Here is a 23,672-nt window from a genome sequence, read left to right on the forward strand (position 1 = left end):
GTCCAAAACACTACATGGCTTAAGCATAAATACCCAATCCATAAGGTTACTTTACAAAAGCTCCAAAAGAGTCTCCAACACCAAACACATCATAAAATTTGGTGCTTTTTCAGACATGCATGTCCAATGCATGTCTTGAACTCTTATTAGGCCACAATAGAGCAAAAAGGTCAAGATTCCATGCATGGCCTTAAAACTCAAATCTAATTCAGATCCAAATAGTCAAATGCTCCAAATTGCCTAGAGATTCATAAAGTTGCAAGCTGTATAAAGTTCAATCTTTCCAAAGAAACAAGTCATAGAGAAAAGTGGACAAAATCCAAAGATCTATCAATTAACTCATCAAGATTTAAAAAAAAAAAAAAAAAAATTATACCTCCTTGAGATGCTTGAGGAAAATAAACTCCTTGATCTACGTTGCTTTGGACTCCCAATATGATCTTCCATCGCCTTCTTCCTTCATAAGCACCAAACACACACACTTTAAGGCTAAAAAGTTGCATAAGGAATTTAGGGTTTGCAAGGGACGATTTGGAAAGATGGAGGCTGATGGGAGGGAGGCTATAAGAGGTTAAGGAGTTTAAATAGGGTTCAACCCTTAAACTTTAGGGTTTTCTAAAACAGCCGCCACCACGTCGTGGCAAAAATCACCACGACGTGGTGGGTCATTAAACTCTCGTGGCCAAAAGCTTATCGTCACATTATGGTGAAACTTCACTACGTCGTGGCCTTCAAAAGAAAATATCATACACAACAAACGTCACAAAACAACTATTTTTAGAACTATTTGCAAGATCAGTCCATAGAGTTTGATTTTGGCAAAAATGAACCCCTAGAATTTAGTTATTATAATAAAGACCACCCTATACTTAATAATTAATACCAACGTTATCATTTTGGTTTATTATGTAATATAAATAGACTTGGTGATAGCACGAAACGACTTTCATGACAAATTTCACTCTCGAGCCTCATTCACACATCAACGGTGAGTGTTTATTGTTTAAGGCCCTTTTTAATATTTTTACGCTTAGGGGGATAATACATGTGTTATATATTTATTGTTCTTGACAAACACATACCAATTTCAAAACTAGTTTATAAATATTATTTTGTTAAATAATATTTCATTTACAAATAAACTAGTGATAAATATGTTTTATGTATATATGTTACAGTTCTTTTTAAATAATACAACTAGTCGAGATAACATATGATTCTGCATACAAAATACTATGATTTTATGACAAAATATGCTATAAAATTTATGTCATAGAAAGTTACCACATTTGTAGTATTTCAAGTTTACATCAATCATACATATACGAGTTATCAAACTCTTATATTGAAAACATTTATGTACTTGTGTACACTACCATGGGATTTACCACTTATTCGAACGAGTATTATACACTTTTATTGATTTTCTTATCGAGCATACCCGACTTTTCATGACAAACTCTAGTTAAGGGCCTTGTGAGTAAGACATTATTCATTACCCTAAGTGAAAAAAAAATACTTAGAAGACACACACCACTATACCTGTTAATCTTCGGAGCTGAGATACATATGTATAAATCTATACGGGTTGACACCCCCACATGCGGTTGCTAGCTACAACCTCGACCGATCAATTGAAGTGGGTGATAAATATCTTATCAATTTTACGACGTCCGATGAAGTGTCGTAGGGGGTAGTACAATCACATAGTTCGGTTATAGGACTCGCTATAAGCATTAACTAGATCTCATAATCTAGAAACCCAGATCCGGTTTCTCTGATTACCAAACATTGAGTATGGATTTACTCACGGTTCTCCGGATACCAAACATTTTGAGTATGGATTTTCTTACGGTTCTCTGATGATCAAATATTTTGAGTATGGATTTACTCACGATTTCTCGGATTACCAAACATTTTGAGTATGGATTTACTCACGATTTCTCTTATTACCAAACATTTTGAGCATGAATTTACTCACGGTTTCTCTAATTACTAAACATTTTGGGTATAGATTTACGCATGATTTCTATATTATAAAACACTGTAACATCCCGACTTCCAAGTATACACACACATACACATACACACCAGCAACCATCTTCTTTAAGCAAAATATCGAAATAAAATTATTTATTAATTAGAACTTGAAAACGGACCTATACTAAATAACTTATAAGCAAGTTTTTTGAAGATAGTTTATCAGTAGCTTTATAAAAAAACTAACTTATAAGCTCCAATAAGCTATTTTAGAGAAACCACAAAATTAGTTTAGTGTAGCTTATAAGCCATCTTTTTAATAAGCTAATTTATAAATTAAAAGATATTTGGTGGACTAGCTTATAAAAATAATATTTGTAAGCTAGGTGATTAATTAGTTGAAATATATAAAATAATATGTAGAAGATTGATTTTTTTTAATAATTAATAGAAGGTCATATTTAAGAGAAGTTTTTTTAAGTTCAATAAACTCGTTAAAACGTCAGTCTAAGTATTATTTTAAAAAACTAGCTTATAAGCACTTTTTGATTTACCAAACATAACAACCTAAATTAGTAGTGCCAACCATAGCTTTATTCGCCTTTTCTTTGGTTTCTTCATTGTGAAACAAAAACTAACCGTTGAAATACATATGCAAATACTGAAAGATACAATGACAAATCATGATTGATGTTTGGTGGAAACTACCCCGTCGACGCATACAACCACCCCTCATCCCAAACCATACAGACTATATAGTAGCATTTGGTGTTGAAATTTTTGATCAATTGGACCAGAAGGAACATAATAAGTCATTTTTAGGTAAAGTTTGGTAGGAACGAAGAATAAGGTCAAATATATGCTAAATTCTAGTCTCATACAAAAGGGTGGAACACATCGGAACAGAAAGCAAAATGACTAAAATAGTTACCCATATTTCATGCACTCATCCCCCATCATATTTCACCTTCTCCCTCTTTCTTCAAACATCAAGCCCTCCCATATTAACCTCTTCGAATTCTGGTCATTGCAAAATTCCAGATAAATGATATAGCAACAAAAGTTAAGAAAATACATCACCCTTCGATTTTTCTCTATATGGCACCACCCCCATTGATAGACCATCCTCCTACACTTACATATTTAAAGTTGTTTTTATACAACAATATGGCTTCAAATCTATGTTTAATGGCCAAACTTGTAACTTAAGCTCCATGGTCAACAAAAGTCAAAGGATTCATAACAACACTTCCAAATTCATACAATCCAATCCAAACATATCTTTAGAATTCTCATAGAATGCTTACTAATATCCATTGGACAAATTTAACATGCATTAACATTCTAACCATAATCTTGTATCATGAAGCTTTCACATACATAAGGTTAGGAGTGGGATCCTTATTAATTACCTCAAAACTTGATAAAAATATTTTTATCTTTGGTTATCCACCAAGAAATTGTCCCAATATGTCTTGAGGAGCTCACAATCAGACTTCTCTCGACTAGACTTGTAACTCAAAATGGCAAATTGACCATCCCCCATCACTTAAAACAGCTCGAGACTTAAACCCTCAACCACTTAGGAGAGGGGCATATTATATTATATTTTCAGAATACACTTGTTACTTTTAAGCTACAAGCCCTTTACTTAGTACACATGTAAATGAACATAACCATAGTCCAATAGAAGAGAGAATTTGTGCCCCTAATTCAAAACAACTACTATAGCACACATGAACCAAAACTGTTATTTACTCTAAACAAAACTCTTTTCTACCAAAAATACAAATTGTTTTTTTTTTGGTAAGCATCACGTTAATGTACTTGTACAAATGATCTCACGGGAATCATACATACAATTAACATGAGAAATTCACACACACACACACACACACGATTGTCATGTCGATCAAAAGAGATAAAGAAAAAAGAGGATTTCATCTTAATCCATCCAGACAATCTTTTCTAAACTAAGCAAACACTTCTGAATCAATTTGCTCGATATTCGGGAAGATTTGTCTCAGTGTAGTCAAGTAGTCAGACAATTTTGCCTACAAAAATGTAAATCAAATATCCGTTAATTACATAAAAGACCCTGTGTAACAGGTTTTTCCCAGATTAAACCTCGACTTTATGTTTTATCCAAAAAAAGCCCTTACTTTTAATAAATCTACCAATTTATATTTCATTAGAAGATTGTAATTTGAAAAATCTAGTGCTTACACATGGATTATGCTCAAGGTAAATGGTGGTTAGCTTTTGTCTAGAACCAGAAACTGCCTCAGCAATGCCATCCAATGATGCTAATTGGTTGTCATTGAACCATAAATCTTCTAAACTGCAATTCAAAAATCACAAACACATCAAATAATAGCAATGTACTTTCTTTTACTTATGTGTAACTCATAATAGTTTCTAATCTTTTCTTTTATTCTTTATATCTTTTTAATAAAAACAATGAAGGTGAAAATATGTGCATACCAGGTGAGTTTCTCAATGTCTTCAATGGCTGAAAGCTTATTTGAAGAAACATCCAACACCCGAAGATTAGCTAAAGTTGAGAGACCTTCCATTTTTGTAATACCATTATGGCTCAAGTATACTTCTTCTAAAGCAATACATTCCTGGAGATGATATATATAAGTGTATAACCATATATATATATATATATATATATATATATATATATATATATATATATATATATATATATATAGAGAGAGAGAGAGAGAGAGAGAGAGAGAGAGAGAGAAGCAATGAAAGAAAGATACTATAATAAACATAACCCTTGATTTAAAAAACTTACCTCTAATCCTTTCATGGAAGTTAGTCGATTGCTTTGCAAACTTAGCTTCTTAATGCATTTTAATCCACATAAATCAATGGTTTTTATACGATTGCGACCTAACCATAGCTCTTGTAACTTTGTCAAATTCTGTAGGTTTTCAATCACCTACATAAAAAATGAAACTTTAGTTTAGGGTTGAGTATTAATTGAAGAAAGAATGCATTGTGTATCATTAATTTTGATGGATTTTAGTCCTCACACGTAATCTGTTGGAACCAAGTTCAAGAATTTGTAGTTCATGGAAATGTTCGATTTCCTCAATCTTCGGAACTTCGTTTTTAGAGACATAAAGTTCCTTGAGTGTGCTTGATGCATTGGATAGTCCATTCATTGATGTAATTTCATTGAATGAAACATCAAATATTAAGAGGGTTTTGAATATGCTGACATCGGGTATTTTCTTTAGTTGGTTATCCCTGAGAACTAACTCCTGCAAAAAAAAAAAAAAAAAAAAAGTCCAATTATAGTAACTTTTGTAAAAAGAGCCAGATAAGCAAAGTTATTAAAAGATGCGATTGTGGTAACATTCGAAAACGATATGCTTCTTCATCATAGTGGTAAACTCAAGTAAGCATCATACACCATATTATAAACACTGATTGCCATACAAATGTACATACACACATGTATGTATATATATATATATATATATATATATATATATATATATATATATATATATATATATATATATATATATGGATATCATTTCATATGAACTTTGTAAGTTTCAGGATTTTGAAGATTATCTAGTTAAAGATTATATGATTATCTAGCTCAAGAACATGTATCTCTCATATTACCATGGACTTAACAGAACAACTTCTTAAGAACATGACACAAAATTATACTACCTCATGTCCACAATTAAAAATGCAGTCATACAAAACTGCAAAGTTAGTGTAGTTTGATCTAAAGGTACTATACCAATCGGCATTAGCAAAAACCGATGTCAGCTTATTAAAAATGAACAGTCTGTGTGTACATAATATTCTAAGAAGTTAACTTAACTCGCATCGCTCTTTAAATCCGACGAAGATGATTCGTAAAAATAAGAAAGTATGCGAAAGTGGATAAGACAACCGATAAGCATACCTCGAGGCCGGATATGGTATTCCACTGCGAAATCGGCTCAACACCGGAATCGTTGAAGAGGTTTTGTCGAAGAGAGAGCTTTTTAAGATTAGATAAATGAGAAATACGCGAATCCAGCTTAGTCAATCGATTGGCCGTCAAATCAATCTCGGTGAGGGTCGGCGGGAACTCGATTGAGTCGAGATCATGGAGCTGATAGCTGGAGGCGTCGAGGATAGTTAGCAGGGTAGATTCTTCGTCGTTGTTAGTGTCGATCATCGGATCGTTTGCTGTTCCAATATCCATTGATACTACTGTAATCTGAAACCCTAGAAACAATCGACGAAGGAGAATGATCGTTTCTGTCTGAAAGTTCTGTTTCTCGCAGGCAAATTGTATTTCTATTTTCTTTCTCTTTTTGCGAAAAAAAAAAAAATTAAAAACTATTAGGCAGGCACCTAATTTAACTTTCCATCTATTACATGGTCCCTATAGTTAGGTTACTTGAGTGCTGTTTGTTTTTTCTGAAGCAAAATGTCTGCAGTCTGCGAACCACATCTGTAGACCTCTGCAGTAGAAGAGGTGGACCAAACGTCTGCAGTCTGAAAAAAGAAGACTGTTTGTTTTTTTAACATCTGCGGGCTATTAAAATAAACTGAAATCTAAATAAACTGATTTTTTAAAACTTCAAAGCGAATTTTTTATATATTTTTACGACTTTATTATAAATATATAACGAATCTAGATCAACTTTTATGTATTATTATATAAAAAATAAAAATAAAAATGGTATTAATTCATATACATATTTGATAAAAACCAACAATTTTGATTGCAAAGTTATAACTAAACATTATAATTAGTGATCAATGAATTTGATACATAAATAGATGGAAATAAACTTCGATTTTTTCAAATAAATCTATTAAAAACGTACGATAAATATTTTCTCGAGAAATTGATGATACTCTATTAAATAAAGTTTTACAAAATTTTGGCAAAAAAATATAAGAATATATTATGATTTTTTTTTTCATATTTATATAAACAACTTCAACGAATATTATTATAATAAATTTTTATTTATAAATTTGTTAAAAATATCATGTTTGTATCGTCAAATGTTTTTTTTAAGTTTTGTAATTTTTTTTTTCATATTGTTTATCATTAATAAAGTTGGAAAAAATATAAATTAAAAAAAAAACTTTAAAAAAATAAAGATATATATGTTTTTTTAAGCTAGAAGATGTCTGAAGATGTTAGAAGACTCTGGTCCACATCTGCGCCAAGAAGAGGGCGCGCAGACATTTTTAGGTCTGCAGTCTTCAAAAAAACAAACAGTCTGCGAATACTAATGTCTGCGCGTAGTCTGCGCGGCGCAGACAGAAGACGTCTCGCAGATCTGCAGACAAAAAACAAACACTACCTTGGACGTTTTGTCCCTAAAAAGTTTTTTTTAACTTGGCCAGTCATCGAAACTTAAATATGTTACCCACTCAGTACCTAATTTAACTTTCCATCTATTTAGTTGTTAGAAACCCCCACCTTGGGGGTATTTTTGTCTTTTCATCTTTACAATGTCTTTAAACCTTTTTCTCACATCTTCTCTTTGGAGCATGCGATTAAAGTCCAAAGTTAGATGGTGGTTTGTGATTGTGGAAGTATGGTTATTATAAGGACTTCGTACACTAAGCACAACCTCAATTGGGAAAATTATGGTTGCCCGAAAATGGTATTGTATTGTCAATTTTTTTGGTAGTTTTCAATTATAACGCCAATGTGATAATCGAGTCTATTTAAAGCTGTATAAACCAAGGAGTGGGTTTCTTTTGTGGGTTTATGAGGTTGAAAAGCATGATCATGAGGTTGAAATCTAAAATCGAAACATGAAGATATGCTTAATACTCGGTTGGGTTTTTTTGGCATAATTGTTTACAAGTTTTAATAATATGTACCATAGTGGTGTTATTTGTTTCAATGTCATGTGAAATTTGATAAAAGTTGCAGTATTGTATTGAAGTTTTGTTGGAGCAATGAAAAGGGTATTATGGTGACCTTATTGTATTTTACAACTCATGAACTTTATTACAATGGTTGTTTATCAGGTTTTACATGACCAACTCCATAAGCATTAAAAATACCATTCCATAAGGCTTTCAAGTGACCAAACATAACACTTTAAGAAGTATATAAGAGTTTAACCAAAACAAACCATAACAATCCATGTCAAGTTTTACAAAAACAAACCATAACAAGTTTTACATAACATGACAACAAAGGCAAAAGAACACCTTTTCCCTTATTCTTCCTAACTACACCACCAATACTTGGTAATTGGACTTTGTAGGTCATGGCATTATGTCCTTTGTTATTACATTTGGCACATGTAATTGATTTTTGGGGTCTAGAAACTATATTCTCTTTGAGCAAATCTTCTTTTTCCAAAGCTGACTTGTTTCTTTTCCTTTTTGGCATCCCCTATTTATGACATAGTGTTTGGGAGGCAACAAAGTAGTTGGGAAAGGTGACTTCATCCACATCATCTTGTCATTGCTTGGATCGACTTTGAGTAAGTATATATTCTTATAGGTTGTTAGCCAATAACATAATAAACAAAGCTTTCTAGAATACCCACTGCAACATTATTTTTCCTCATATCCCAAATGGTAGCTACACCATGTTTGCATGTCATTCCAATTAGTTCCCACTTCTTTGGTGAACAAATTGATTGGTTTTATAGAAAACAAAGCATGTATAACATTTAACAATTAATAGGGTACATTCATCATATAAAAGATCTATGTCATACACCTTGATGGAAACATACACCGAACAACTAAACCTATCATAATCCTAATGAATTTTGAAAATTATTAAGTTTAGGATTACATACCTTTTGATTTGTTACTGTAAATAAATTATACCAATTCTTGTAGTTGTTGAACTTGAGAAAGCCCAAAACCAAAGAGATGATGCCTCTAATGGTTTGTACCCAAATCCTAGCAACAAGAACGCAAGAGGAGAAAAAAAATGGGCTCTTCTGATTCTTTAGTAGTGGAATAAAATTGTGAACCCAATGGGGTCATATTTACAGCTGATAGGATAACCCTGGAAACCCTAATCTGGAATAAAATAATAATATACTTAATCCAGGTAGTTATCTAGTTTCCTTATATCAGGGAGGATTCCAGAATGCCTCACAAGGGCACTCCAAAACCATCAACAATGGAAGATTTTGGAACCCTTTCCTTGTTCAACTTTTAAACATTGTCAGCTACAGTCCTTGCACCTTATTTAATTATAATTAATCCCAAAATTAATTCCAATTAATTTTTTTGATTAATTCTAAATTATTAATTATAATTTCTAATTAATATAATAATCATATAATATATTAATAAATCATTTATTTCAATTTTTAATTAATTAATTATTCACATAATAAAGTAACAAGTTATCCTCTCTCTCCAAATGCAATCCTTCTCAGTTGCTAGTTCTGCGAACAACCCAAAAAGGACTTTGTTTCTAATTTAAGAATATACCAATTTAGTTACTCACTTAGACACCCTAATCCAGCAGTCTCCCACTTGGAGAAGACTGTAACTATAATTACAAGTATAGACCTTGAAGTAAACAACAAAGTGTACTTTCCTAAGCTGTTGCCAAACTCTAATTCAAATCACTCGTGGGCCCTAAGATAAGTGATTGGTTATTCCTTTGTTCTTCAAGATATCGTATGGACACGAGATATGGATCAAAATCAATCTCATTGTCCAAAGATTTTGTTTCTTGATTTCTCGATTTGTAAAGACTTTATTGGACTTCAATTGAACAAATCAATTAGTTCTGGTTGGGCCCAACACTTATAATGTCAACATCAAATCATCGAGGGGCCAAAAATATCGTTTTTCCTGTTATGGAAAAAGGAACAAATAAACTTTGACTATGTAATTGTAACCTTTACTTACTAAATCATATATGATAAGTTGTTTTATAACATCAAGTTACTATTGAGTTTACGGAATAGCAATACACGACTGATTTATAAATTACAACTTATGTATCTACTTTTGAAGAATAAAAGATATTATCGTCTTAGAATTACTTGTGACAATATCCATGAAGTAATCTTTAAGTGTGTTTTTATCAAACACTTAACTATCTATTTTCAAAGTACTCATGAATATTGTAGCAATTCCAATTGCAATATATTAACCTCAATCGACAATCTACAATCAATTCATGATAGTCTTAATTCATTACTTACTTCCAAAAGTATGAACGACTGTGGAAGTTTGAATAATTCAAATTACATAGGAAGTATAAACATAAAAAAGAAACACAATAATAAATAATCGAATAAGGCAGTACGATACTCATAAATAATTATATATTATTCATTCAGCAAACCAATTACATTTATTTTGTTACAAGTTTCAAAATATCACCTAACTACTAAAACTAATATTGGCTCTTAAGCCTATGCTTCTAGCATGTTAGTAGTGTTTGACTCTGCTCAGAGCCTTTGTAAAAGGATCTATCATATTATCTTTCAATGATACTCTCTTCACCAGAAGGTGTCCTTCTACTCGACGTCGAATATAATGGTACTTATGTCGATATGCTTGGATCTACCATGATCATTTGGTTCTTTTGTCAAAGAAACTACGCCTTCATTATCACAGAATAGTTCCATGGGTTATTGAATAGTTGGAATGACTCCAAGATCTCCGATGAGGTTCTTCAGCCAAGCTGTTTCCTTTGATGCTTCACTCGCTGCAATGTACTCTGACTCACAGGTCAAATCGGCCACCGTGTCTTGCTTGGAACTCTTCCAAGTAACCGATCCTTCATTCAATAAGAATACCCAGCTAGACTATGAACAAAAGTTGTCTCGGTCTCTTTGAAAGCTGGTGTTACAGTAACCACACACTCTTAACGTATCGTTGCTGCCAAGAACTAAGAATATGTCTTTTTTCTTTGAAGAAACTTAAGAATGTTCTTCACCACAATCCAATGGGCTCTGCCAGGTTTTCCCTGAAATCGACTAACCATGCTCAAAGCATAAGACATGTCACGCTAAGTAAACATCATTACATATGTGATCGATCCTACAGACGAAGCATATGGGACTCGACTCATGTCAGCTATCTCTTCATCAGTATTTGGACTTTGAGTCTTACTCAACTTGATAGTACTATGAATTGGAAATTCTCCTTTCTTTGAATTTTCCATACTAAACGCTTCAGTATTTTATCTAAATATATACTTTAGCTAAGACCAATAAGGTGATTTTTTATATCCTGATGAATCCTTATTCCTAGAATATAGGTCACTTCCTTTAGATCCTTCATAGAGAAACACTTTCCAAGCCAAGACTTAACTTTTTACAAAGTTGGAATGTTGTTTCCTATAACGACTATGTCATCAACATACAACATTATGAAGGTCACTATACTCCTACTAGCTTTGATATATACACAAGACTCATCTTCACTTCTAAAGAACTCAAACTCTTTGACCTTCTCATGGAAGAAAAGATTCCAATTGCGAGATGCTTGTTTCAATCCATAGATAGGTTTTTCAAGCTTACACACTCTATCAGGAAACCTGGCATGTAAAAAACCCTTTAGCTGAAGACGTCCTTAGATAACTTCCTATTAAGGAAAGCAGTTTAACATCCATCTACCAAATTTCATAATCATGAAATGCAGCTATAGCAAGCATAATCCTGATAGACTTTATCATAGCTATTGGTGAAAATGTCCCATCATAGTCAATGCCTTGGAGCTGAGTAAAGCCCTTTGCAACCAACCTAGCTTTAAAAGTGTGTAATTTCCCATCCATATCAGTATTCTTCTTAAAGATCCATTTGCACCCGATTGTCTTTCGATTAGGTACATGATCAACCAAGTTCCACACTTGGTTATCATACATAATCTGAATCTCACTATCCATTGCCTCCTTCCATTCAGCAACCTCAGGGTCTGTCATCACTTCTTTGTAGTTTGCAGGTTCATCCAAATTTACCAGTATACGATCACTGACAAACGTATCATCATCTATAGTTATATGGAAATTATAGAACTCGGGTGACATGTTAAGTCTACTAGATTGATGAAGGGGTAATGAGTTGTCAACTAGCTCAACTGGAATTTCTTCCTCAAGTTGAGTGTTAGTGTTGTCTGAGTTTCCTTCATTGGATGATTATGGAATTTCTTCAAGATCAATAGCACTCCCACCGTCCTCTTTGAATATGAGCTCTCTCTCACAAAAGAATCCTCTTCGAGATACAAAAACCATATTTTTACTAGTTCTGTAGAACAAGTATCCTAAGGACTTTTGTGGGTAGCCAATGAAATAACACTTATAGGCTCCGAGTTCGAGTTTGTTGTGAGTCTCTTGTCTTACGAGTGCTTCCAACCCCAGACCTTGATATGCGCAAGTGAGAGAGCTTTCCATTTCCACATCTCATGAGGTGTTTTGGCAACCTTCTTTGTTGGAATAAGATTCATGATATGAGTGGTTGTCTCTAAGGCATACTCCTATAAATGAATAGGAAGAGAAGTTAGACTTATCATGGAATGAACCATATATAGTAAGGTTTGGTTTTGCCTCTCAACCACACCATTTAGTTGTGGTGTTCTAGGAGGATTCAATTGTGAAACAATTCCACATTCCTTAATATAGTAGCGGAAATCGATACTAAGATACTCACCACCTCTATCAGATCTGAGTATCTTTATCTTCGGCCTAATTGATTCTCAACTTCGTGCTTAAACTCTTTGAAATTTTCAAAGGTTTTTGATTTATGTTTGATCAACTAGATATAACCATATCTGTTATAATTATTCGCAAATGTTACATAATATCGATTAGCATCTTTTGTGGTGGATCTGAATGGGCCACACACATCCGTATAGATTAGGTCCAAAAATCCTTCACCTCATTCACTTGTTCTAATTAAAGGTGGTTTTTTCATCTTGTCCAAGAGACAAGATTCACATTCATCATCTGTCCTAAAATAAAATGATTCCAACACTACATCCTTTTAGATTTGGGCGATGCATTTCTTGTTTATGTGCCCAAGATGGCAATGCCACAAACATGCCTTGTCTACAACATTGGATGAATCAATATGAAACACATTATTGCCTAGGTTATCAACATAAGTCACAGTTTCATACACTCCATTACAAGGTAAAGATTTAAATATAAAACACTATTTTTTAAGGCAAAAATTGAACCAATATCATTATCAAAAGAATATTTAAAACCTTGTCTGAACAATGCATGAAAAGAAATAATGTAACGTGTCATTTATGACGATTAGAAACAATTAAACAAATCAATTCTAACCTCACTACTAAGCACTAGCCTAAATGTCCCAATCTTGGTAACAAGTGAAGATCGCCTATTTCCCATGATCAGATTGAGCTTCCCATGCTCCACTTGCTCACTTTCACTTAAACCTTATAAATCAGAACAAATGTGGAAACCACATCATGTGACAAAGGACCCAAGACTAAGAAAGTTATGTGTTATTGACTTGGATAGTGTAAATACCTGATGAGGATGCCTTTATCTTTCCATCTTTCAATTCCTGCAAGTATTTAGGGCAGCTTCTTCTCCAATGACCCTTTTTGCCATAATGGAAGCAAGTGGCCTCTTTTGGATCACTTATCCAAGGGACATCAAAGTTGGGCTTTGTCTTGGGTCTACTACTAGACCCTCCAGCATGGGCATTCCTTTTTTTGTTGGATTGGGAAGGAGTCTTCCTATTTTTCCATTTGCTAGATCCAATGGAAAGGATAGGAACACTTTTCGTAGAAGGAACATGATTTTTCTTCATCCCCGACTCAGCAGCTTGCAATAAGTTATGGAGTTGGGTCAATGTCGTCTCCATGTTGTTCAAATAATAAGTTAGAACAAACTGACCATAACTATGAGGCAAGGAGTTAAGGACCATGTCAATGGCCAACACCTTGTCAAACAACACATTGAGCATTTTTATTTGCTCTATGTACCTTTGCATCTTTTGTACTTGAGAACAAAAAATTCTCCTTCCTTAAGCTTGCATTCCATAAGAGACATGACCACTTCATAGCACTCTTGTCTCACCTTCTTGTGGAACTTTCCAACAAGGTCAAGACTCATCTCATATGGCTAGAACTCCTCATAGAACTTGGCCAGCGCAGGTGCCATAGTGGCCACCATGATGCAAGCAACCTTAGAGGCGTCATCAGAATGTTTATTGTAGGAAGTGATTTCCTCAGGAGTAGCGGTGGAACAATCGATTTCAACAAGAGGATTTTCGAGGATATAGTTTTTCCTTCGTATCGAAGATTCATCTTCAAGTTTCTGATCCAATCCATGTAGTTGGGACCAGTGAGCTTCTCTTTTTACATAATCGAGAGTAAGGAGAAGTTTGAGTTGGAGGGACCGGTTTGAGTAGTAGCGAGTTCATCATTTCCAGACATCTATACAAAGAAACATGGTTTTAGCTAGTGATATAAATCCTTAATATTTTAGCCCAAAATAAATATTCAAGGCTAGGATCCAAAATACAATTCATAACAAATAAAGGGATATTGTAATCTAATTGTGAATTTATTAAGGTAGGTAATACAAATTTACCAATTTCAATCTAACACGAAATTCCTAAATCATTTGAGATTCATTGAATCTTATCAATGACATATTTAATCTAAAATTATGCTCTTTAATTTGTGTCTGGGATGCCGAGGATCACAAATAAGATGTGAATAACCATGCAAACCCGCATGACAACCTCGAGGTCATTTATCATCTCAAATTAATATGTCGGTAAGGCGTTAATCCATTCACGCTCAATTAAAATTGGTAATTTTCGATTTGTCAAGCACTCAACTTTATAGTCCCAAATTAGTGTGTGGCTAACCATGCACGCTCCACTAACGACATATAAAGAATTATGTGTGTTTTCATGGATTAGCATACATTTCACATTTTATCCTAAAGTAACTAGAGTTGGGATTTGGATAAAAGGTTCTAGTACTTTAATATCATCATACTTTTAAGAGGATATGTCCTATCAACCTGTTCGACTAATGACCCTCCACCACGTAAGGGAGCGGTGGGTGAGAATAGACACTTATTCAATGGTCATTTTATAGGTCGTTTCCTTATGCCACCTTATATCATGGCTTCGTGAATAAGGCATACTATTGATTGACTGACTTGTCTTATACATATAATATATTAAACGTTTAATCATATATAGTTTAAGATATATTTTAAATTTTTTTCAAAATACAAGGTTTAAATATTAATTATCCAAATTATCATATAAGTAATTAATCAATTTAAACCTAGAATGTTTATACTTATCTTTTAATTACTTTACAATTAAATTAATTATTAAATTCATAATGGATAATTCAATTTAATTTATCTAATTAAAATGATCAAATGATGATATCTCCTAATATTTAGGGTTTCATTAATTATCACACAAAAGATTCAAAATTCGAAATGAGGTAGAACCAATACCAGATAATTACCAAAAATAATACCATAAATCAAATTCGGTAGATAATTACAAAAAAAAAAAAAATATGTTTGCCACATCATGGCAGAAGTAATACCACGTCATGTAAACAGGCTTTGCGAACAACAAGTTTTTCCAATTCATCTCATGTGCAATCAATGTTTGACAAGTCAAAGCTCTGATACCACTAATAAGTTTTATAGAAAACAAAACATGTACAATGAGGAAAAACAATTAACAATTAATAGGGTACATGCATCGTATAAAAACATCTATATCATACACCTTGATGACAACATACAATGAACAATTAAACCTAACGTAATCCTAATGAATTTCAAAATTACTAAGTTTAGGATTACATACCTTTTGATTTTTTATTGTAAAGAAATCACATCAATCATTGTAGTTGTTGAACTTGGGAAATCTTAACCCTAAAGAGATGATGCCTCTAATGGTTTCTACTCAAACCCTAGCAACAAGAAATCAAGAGGAGAGATGAGAAGAGAGCATAAATTCGGCTCTTCTAATTATGTAGGAGTAGACCAAAATTGTGAACCCAAGGGATCTTATTTATAGCTAATAGGATAACCGTGGAAACCCTAATATGAAATAAAAGAATAATATACTTAATCCAGGTAGTTATCCAGTTTCCTTATACCAGGGAGGCTTCCAGAATGTCCCATAAGCGTACTCCAAAGCCAACCACAAGGGAAGGTTCTGGAGCCCTTCCATTGTTTAACTTTTAAACATTGTCAGCTACACTCTTTCCATCTTAATTAATTCTAATTATTTTTTTTATTAACCCTAAATTAATAATTACAACTTCCAATTAATATATTAATCATATAATATATTAATAAATCATTTTTTAATTTCTAATTAATTTATTATTCACATAATAAACTAACAAATCATCATCTTTCTCCAAATGCAATCCTTCTCAGTTGCTAGTTCTGAGGGTAACCCAAAAAGAACTTTGTTTCTAATTCAAGAATATATCAATTTAATTATTGGCTTAGACACCCTAATCTCACACAAATTCTTTAACTCACATCAGTTACATATTGGTCTTGCCAAGGTCCACTGACTTGGTACTTCCTATTTCCACATAATGTTGTTATATACTCTACTGGTATTTTGCAATATCTTTGTAGCATTAGTGTCAAAGGGCATGTTGCTTTTCCAATTACTTTTTCAACGTTGAAAATCCTCTTCATTATGTACCTTCTGATGAACTACAAGCAAGTGATAACTGGTGCATCATGTCCATCATCTAATTTTCTACCAAATGAGTCACAAATGTTGTTTAACACAACATTACAATGTGTTCTCCCTGTCAAACAATAGAATACATAAGAAATTTTGCTCAATTCCTAATAATAAAAAATGGTCATAGCACAAGTATGTATTAAGGAGGTATTTGTTTAACCACTCAAAACATTATGTAGTGAAGTGGGAGTGTGCCTAGTATTGAGGAGGCATTTGTTTCAACACTAAAAACATTATGTATTAGTTTTATGAGTTCTTTCCTTCATTTTTAAAAATCTTGCACATTATATGTCATAGCACAATTCCAATGAATTTCCTTGAACTCCTTCCCTTTCCAACGCAACTTCATGCTCTTGTATATGTAACGAAGATAGTAACGGTGCTATGTATAAAGAAACAAATTTTCAATGGTAGGCGGTACACCCTACAAAAAATATGGACTTATGTGAGTGCATACATCAAAATGCAATTCAAATAAAATACAATACATTTAACGTTTGTATGTCTGTTATAAATGTGAATTTTTCATTTGAAGCTAACCCTAAGTCATTACCTAAATTGCCTAAAAACTATGTCCACGAGTTCAAAGTCTATGCTTTAACCACAAAATATGCCAAATGATATATTCCATTTGTAACGCCCGCAGATTCGGGCTAGTCAATTTAGAGATAATAAGCGTTAAAAATGACTTTTTGATAGAATATTATTTAGAATAAACAATCTTAACTAAGTTATAATATATGTCACAAAGGTTCCATACATATAAAGAACGCTGTAATCTGAGTTATAACGAATAAGTTATGACATCTCAAAGTTTTACGGCTAAACCGGCACGGCACCGCGTAACGTAAAAAGTGAATTTTTGATAAATCACTTTTTAGCCTTAAGGATCTAAACGAAAGATCAAAATCTGACTTCGTATGAGAAAGCTATGATATTTCTAAGATTTAGCCTAGCAGTGCACAACCTAGAAATCAATTTTTAGATCGATCGATTTTTAGCCGACACAACCTAAATGAGAATTGAATATATCATTAATAGGAGTTCAACAATAAAAGACATTAGAAAATAGAGTCCGTATGTAGAAGTTATAATTTTACACGGTCGTTAACAGTGTAATCTTCTCATACTGTTAATTTTAAAATCGGTCGAGAATTAGCCGATGGGGTCAAAAGGAAAGTTGTAGACCCCATTGCTATCTACATGTGGATATAAAGAACGTTAAAAACGGATCTTGTATGCAAAATTTATCGATGTTAGAAGATAATTAGTTTTAGGAATAACCAGGATGCAACACGTGGCGTGATCTGAGCCACTGCTTCCTCACCACGCCTTGCCACCAGATGGTAACACGTGGCCATGAATGTCCAATGTTCAGCTAGGGAATGCCCATCGTTCAGTAACATCCCGCGTTTGTCTCTTGAATTCCCCATGTTCGCACCGAACTCAACCTATAAATAGAGGCGCAAATCTCCCATTTTCTTCACACCTCTCCACTTCTCTTCTCCCAAACCTTATAAGCTTTTCTCTAACACATCTTAGGTGTTAGAAGTGAGTCCCTGAGCGCCATAAGGCTTCGAGAAGAAGCGCTTTCGGCCCGGAAGTTCTGTCCCCACAGAGCCCGGTTCCTAGCCAAACCTCCTAGTAAGTGAGTTATGTTTACCCTACTTTAAATATAGCTTATATTTAAGTTCAATATCGTTATTATGAACTTATAAACTATATATATATATATATATATATATATATATATATATATATATATATACATACATACATATATATATATATATATATAATAAAATATAATATACAAAGTGTTATTATAATATCTTTTAACTACTCGCGGTACGGGGAATCTAGTTTGAAGGGCCGCATAGGGTTGTTGGATTTTAGAAGTGCTATAATGCCAAAATGGTCCTGCCCTCCGATGTTTCATGTCTGGCCCCTATCTGTACATAGTGGTTGAAAAGTATTGTTTAACACTTATAAAACGATATCGTTCGTAAACAGTCTCAATAAATATTAGACTAAAATCTAGCGGTAATGCTACTAGGTTTCATCTAAGGGAAATAGAATTGTTAGAAGCGAAGCGTTGTCCAACTTTGGAATCATCACTTTAACAAGTGAGTGCATAGTTACTTTCATCTTAGACATAGATATGAAGTATTTAATATAAATTACGTACTATGTGTGCATATTATCTGTGTTCTTGATATCTATGCTGGATGAACTAAACATACATGTTTTATTCGATTTAAACTGTATACATATTTTATACCTATAATTATGATGGGTAAAGATGGGTAAATTAAAGATGAGATGAGATGTAGATGATGAGAGGTGAAAGATGATGAGAAGCGACGACCTAAGCGATGGACTAGTCATCTAGCAGAGTATATATGACAACAACGGACTATTTTAGACAGTCCAGTGGAACACTAGCATGCTCGCAACCTGTAGGTGTTATGAACGATATATTCATCAGATTTAGTCTAATAACCCATTGACATGTATTGTGGGTGGACTCACTAAGATAATACTGTCAATAAAAGAGATAAACCCTGGCAACTATGAGCTTAGTGCCTAACAAATAACATCGACATCTATGGACTTAGTGCCTGTTATATAAACCCTGACAACGATGGACATCGTGACTATTCCATAGGACAATCCTTGGGAATAAATATTAAGGAATAGATGATTCTTAGGGAAGATACTTAAGAAAATAATGGGGATGGGTAATCAGGTTAATTATTTGAAGATGAAACATAATAAATTTATTATTGTGGGTTGAAAACCCTATGTACTCACTAGGTTTCCAGCCTGACCCACCCAGTTTATTTGTATCACAGGTATCGATACGAAGCCACATTACACTGAGAGATTAAAGGAGATGTAAATCACTAGTGTAAATGAATGTAATGTATGTTTATGCTTATGTTTCTATATTGACGATGACATCCCAAAGTTATAATTTAAACAAAATACATTTCTTCGGAAATGCTTTGATAATATATTTATCATGTTTTTTTGGAACACATTTCACAATATTATTCTTTAAAATGAATACTCTGATTTTCAAATAAGCATAACTAATTTTTTTAAAAATGACCGTGAATTTGGGGATGTCACACCAATGTAACGTCCGCAGCTTCGGGCTAGTCAATTTAGAGATGATGAGCATCAAAAATGAGTTTTTGATGGAAAATTATTTAGAAGTTTTAATCTTAACCAAGTTGTAGTATATGTTACAAGTGTTCCGTACATATAAAGAACGCCGAAATTCAAATTATAACGAAAAAGTTATGGCACGTCGAAGTTTTACGGCAAAATCGGCACGACAACTGGAGACGTAAATAGTGAATTTACGGTAGAGGAGTTTTTTGCCTTAGTGATCTAAAAATTTTTTTTAGCATACATTAAACCGATAACATACAAAAAAAGAACGCCCAAATTTGACTTCGTATGAGGAAGTTATGAATTTTCTAAGATTTGGCATAACAGTGCACGACCCGAAACTCGAATTTTAATTCGTGCGGTTTTGGCCTACGCGACCTAAATGAGAGTTGAAGGTCTCATTAATAGGAACTCAACGATAATAAGACAGACGAAAACAAAGTCTGTATGTAGAAGTTAAGAATTTTACGCGGACATTTAACAGTATATTCTCCTCATACTATTAAATTTAAGATCGGTCGAGAATTAGCCAACGGAGTCTAAATGAAAGTTTTAGATCTTGTTTTTACCTACGCGTGGATATAAAGAATGTCGAGAGTAGATCTCATATGTTAACGATATGGACGAAACTTGGTCCCTACTCTTCGAGCACGATAAATTCGATACAGTTTTGTAAATCTGAGATAGAGTGAGAATTAGCAGACGACGTCTAAATTAAAGTTGTAGTACCCGTAAATACCAACGCATAGATATAAAGAACGTCAAAAACGGAGTTCGTATGAACGAGTTACAAATTATAATAACATATTTACGTATTAAAATAAAGTATAAATCATATATACGTACACATATATATACAAATGTATATATCATTAGAAAGGTATCGACGATGCGGTTATTATAAGACTAGTGTTGAGTACTTTCGACATTAGTTTAGTACAGATACCATTAAATCTATTTAAAATAGTATTATGAAGGGGTGTTTAGTCGTTTATATAACTATAAGGTCATTAAGTAATTATGGAGGGTAGTTTTTGTAAATTCAATTACTATAAATAAGAGGCTTGAGCTCTCATATTTATTACACCATTCTCTTGATTCAAGAGTCTTTCTCTTCTGATCCACTGAGCATTTCGGTCCCTCGTGATTCGACTTCTCTTTCTATAGTTTTAATATAGTAAGGTGAGCGTTGAAGCGCTGCACGAATCTTTCTTAGAAAGATTCAGCGATGAAGTTCTGCCCCTGCAGAGTTCGACTCCTAGCTAAAACCCCCTTGTAAGTAAGTTATCCTTACCATATTTTAAATATAGTTTATATTTAAAATTAGTATTGTTATTATGAACTTATAATAAATATTTGAACTATTATTATAACTTATATAAGTGTTGTTATAATATGTTTTTAACTACTCACGGTACGGGGAACTTGGTTTAAAGGGTCGCATAGGATTGTTGGATTTCAGAAGTGCTATATGCCAAAATGGTCCTGCCCTCCGGTGTTTTATGTCTGACCCCTGTCTGTACATAGTGGTTGGAAAGTATTATTTAAACGCTTATATAATAATAATAATAATAATAATAATAATAATAATAATAATAATAATAATAATAATAATAAGACTAATAATTAGTCACGGTAAATATTAAACTAAAATCTAGTGGTAATAATACTAGGTTTCGTCGAAGGAAATTATATTGTTAAGAAGCGAAGTGCTGTCCGAGTTTGGAATCATCACTTTAACAAGTGAGTGCATGGTCCCTTTCATCTTACACATAGATATGCAGTATTTAATATAAATTACGTGTTGTGAGTGCATTGTCCCTTTCATCTTATACATAGATATGAAGTATTTGATATAAATTACGTGTTATGTGTGCATATTGTCTGAATACATGATATCTATGTTGGGTGAGAGATTTTTATACATGTTTTAAACTGTATATGTATTTTTATATCTACAAAATATGTTGAAGGACAAGGGGTGCAAGCTGAAATAGATGAATATTAGTGGTATGGACCTAGTGCCCTATAGGTGAACATTGGCAGCAATGGACCTAGTATCCTATAGATGAGCACTAGTAACTGCGCCACAACCTGTAGATGTTGTTGATCTACGATAAACATCCTAGCAGATGCGCTCTAAAGATTGTATCGGCAGCTGCACCTAATAGAGAACATTATAACCATGACAGTAGCGTCTAAATGACAATATCGGCAGAAGCGCCTCATAGAGAATGTCACAATTTTGGTAGATGCGCTTAAGTGATAATATTAGCAGTTGTGTTTGACAACTGTGTCATTAGAAACTATGGTCTTCGTGCCATTTCCTTAGGATGATCCTTAGGAATGAATGAACGAGGAATAGTTGATTCTTAGGGTAAATCCTTAAGAAGATAATGGGGATGTGTAATGGGGTTGATTGTTTGATGTTTAAATATAATAATTATATTATTTTGGGTTGAAAACCCTATGTACTCACCAGGTTTCCCAACTTGACCCACTCAAGCTTATTTGTATCATAGGTGTCGATACGAAGTTACATTACACTAAGAGATTAAAGAGATGTAGATCACTAGGGTAAATGAATGTAAATTCTGTTTATGCTTATGTTTATGTATTGACGAAGACATCCCAAATGTTTTAAAATGAATAAAAATACATTTCTTTGGAAATGCTTTGATAATGTATTTATCATATTTTCTGGGAACAAATTCCGCAACACTTTTATGTTAAATGTTACTCTGATTTTTAAACAAGCATAAACAAAATCGGTCTTTTCTGTCCGTGAAAAATGGGGATGTCACATAAATCTTACTACATCATGTAAAATTTAACCTGGGTAAGGTCCTTTCATGAAAGCCCCATCAAGTCAAAGAAAGTCCATTATCCCTGCTACAAATCCTTTCTTTAAAGCACCAATCCATACATACATGTACCTAAAGTTTCTTGTCTCAATATCACGATTTTGTTAGCTTTTGACATCAATTCTGATAGTAGTGTCTGGGTTACGAGTCTGCACCTTTAACCAATCATCTCGCAAAATATTATACTTATTGGCATAATCACCCCTTTATGATTTTTAAGGTTGCTTCTCTTGCCTTAAATGCTTTCATCTTTAAAATGTATGCCTTATAAATACGTTGAAGTTGTTCCCTTAAAACCTTAATTTCAACATTCGGTTTGTTTCTACATGTTGTGGTATTTTCTTTGAAAGATAACTTGTAATCACAAACCCAAAGAAAGACTAGTGTGTCCCTCCAAATTCCATGGAAAACAAGATTAAGAGTAACCCAAAAAGGGTATTGAGGTATTCTATACATGCCTCACTTGTGCATGGGGGTAGTTACCTCATGTAAAAAATTAGTGATTGATAGCTCACCCATACCCATAAAGAGACCAATAAGAAATGAGAGAGGTCGTGATATACGGTGCTTTGTGATAAATATGTCATAGTCTTCATTTGCATCGAAACAAGAATTATGAATTGAACAAATAGGAGAACACTTTGGGTATAGATTGCATCATGCATTTCATTATTTCCATTTATGATGAGTATGTGTATTTATACAATTTGTGAGATTTAAATTGTAAATGAGTAAAAGAGTTTAACTAAGAGTTCTTTTTGTTTTTACTTAAGAGTGTTTCAAAGAGAAGAGAATAAATAGATTAACCAAAGAGTTTATATAAAATAGTAAGAGTTTAAGAATTGGATATTGTTTAATAAAAAGAATTATAGGAGTTCTATGTGATTTTTCAAAAGAGTAAAGAGTAACTATTTCATTTGAA

At 33.1% G+C, this 23,672-nt stretch overlaps 1 protein-coding gene across 1 annotated transcript; it reads right to left on the reverse strand.

Annotated features, from left to right (window-relative positions):
• Positions 1-3,708: 3,708 nt before the first annotated feature.
• On the reverse strand, positions 3,709-6,327 carry LOC144998768 (Leucine-rich repeat (LRR) family protein). Its single transcript, XM_078958495.1, has 6 exons — positions 5,927-6,327; positions 5,031-5,261; positions 4,790-4,936; positions 4,465-4,607; positions 4,207-4,321; positions 3,709-4,034 (listed from the first exon to the last, which is right to left on the reverse strand). Exons 1-6 carry the CDS (start codon positions 6,209-6,211, stop codon positions 3,954-3,956), a joined length of 1,002 nt encoding a protein of 333 aa, XP_078814621.1. The 5' UTR covers positions 6,212-6,327; the 3' UTR covers positions 3,709-3,953.
• Positions 6,328-23,672: the final 17,345 nt, after the last annotated feature.

This window comes from Lactuca saligna, chromosome 5 (genome assembly GCF_052625555.1).
Source record: "Lactuca saligna cultivar CGN05327 chromosome 5, ASM5262555v1, whole genome shotgun sequence".
In the NCBI taxonomy this organism is placed as follows: domain Eukaryota; kingdom Viridiplantae; phylum Streptophyta; class Magnoliopsida; order Asterales; family Asteraceae; genus Lactuca; species Lactuca saligna.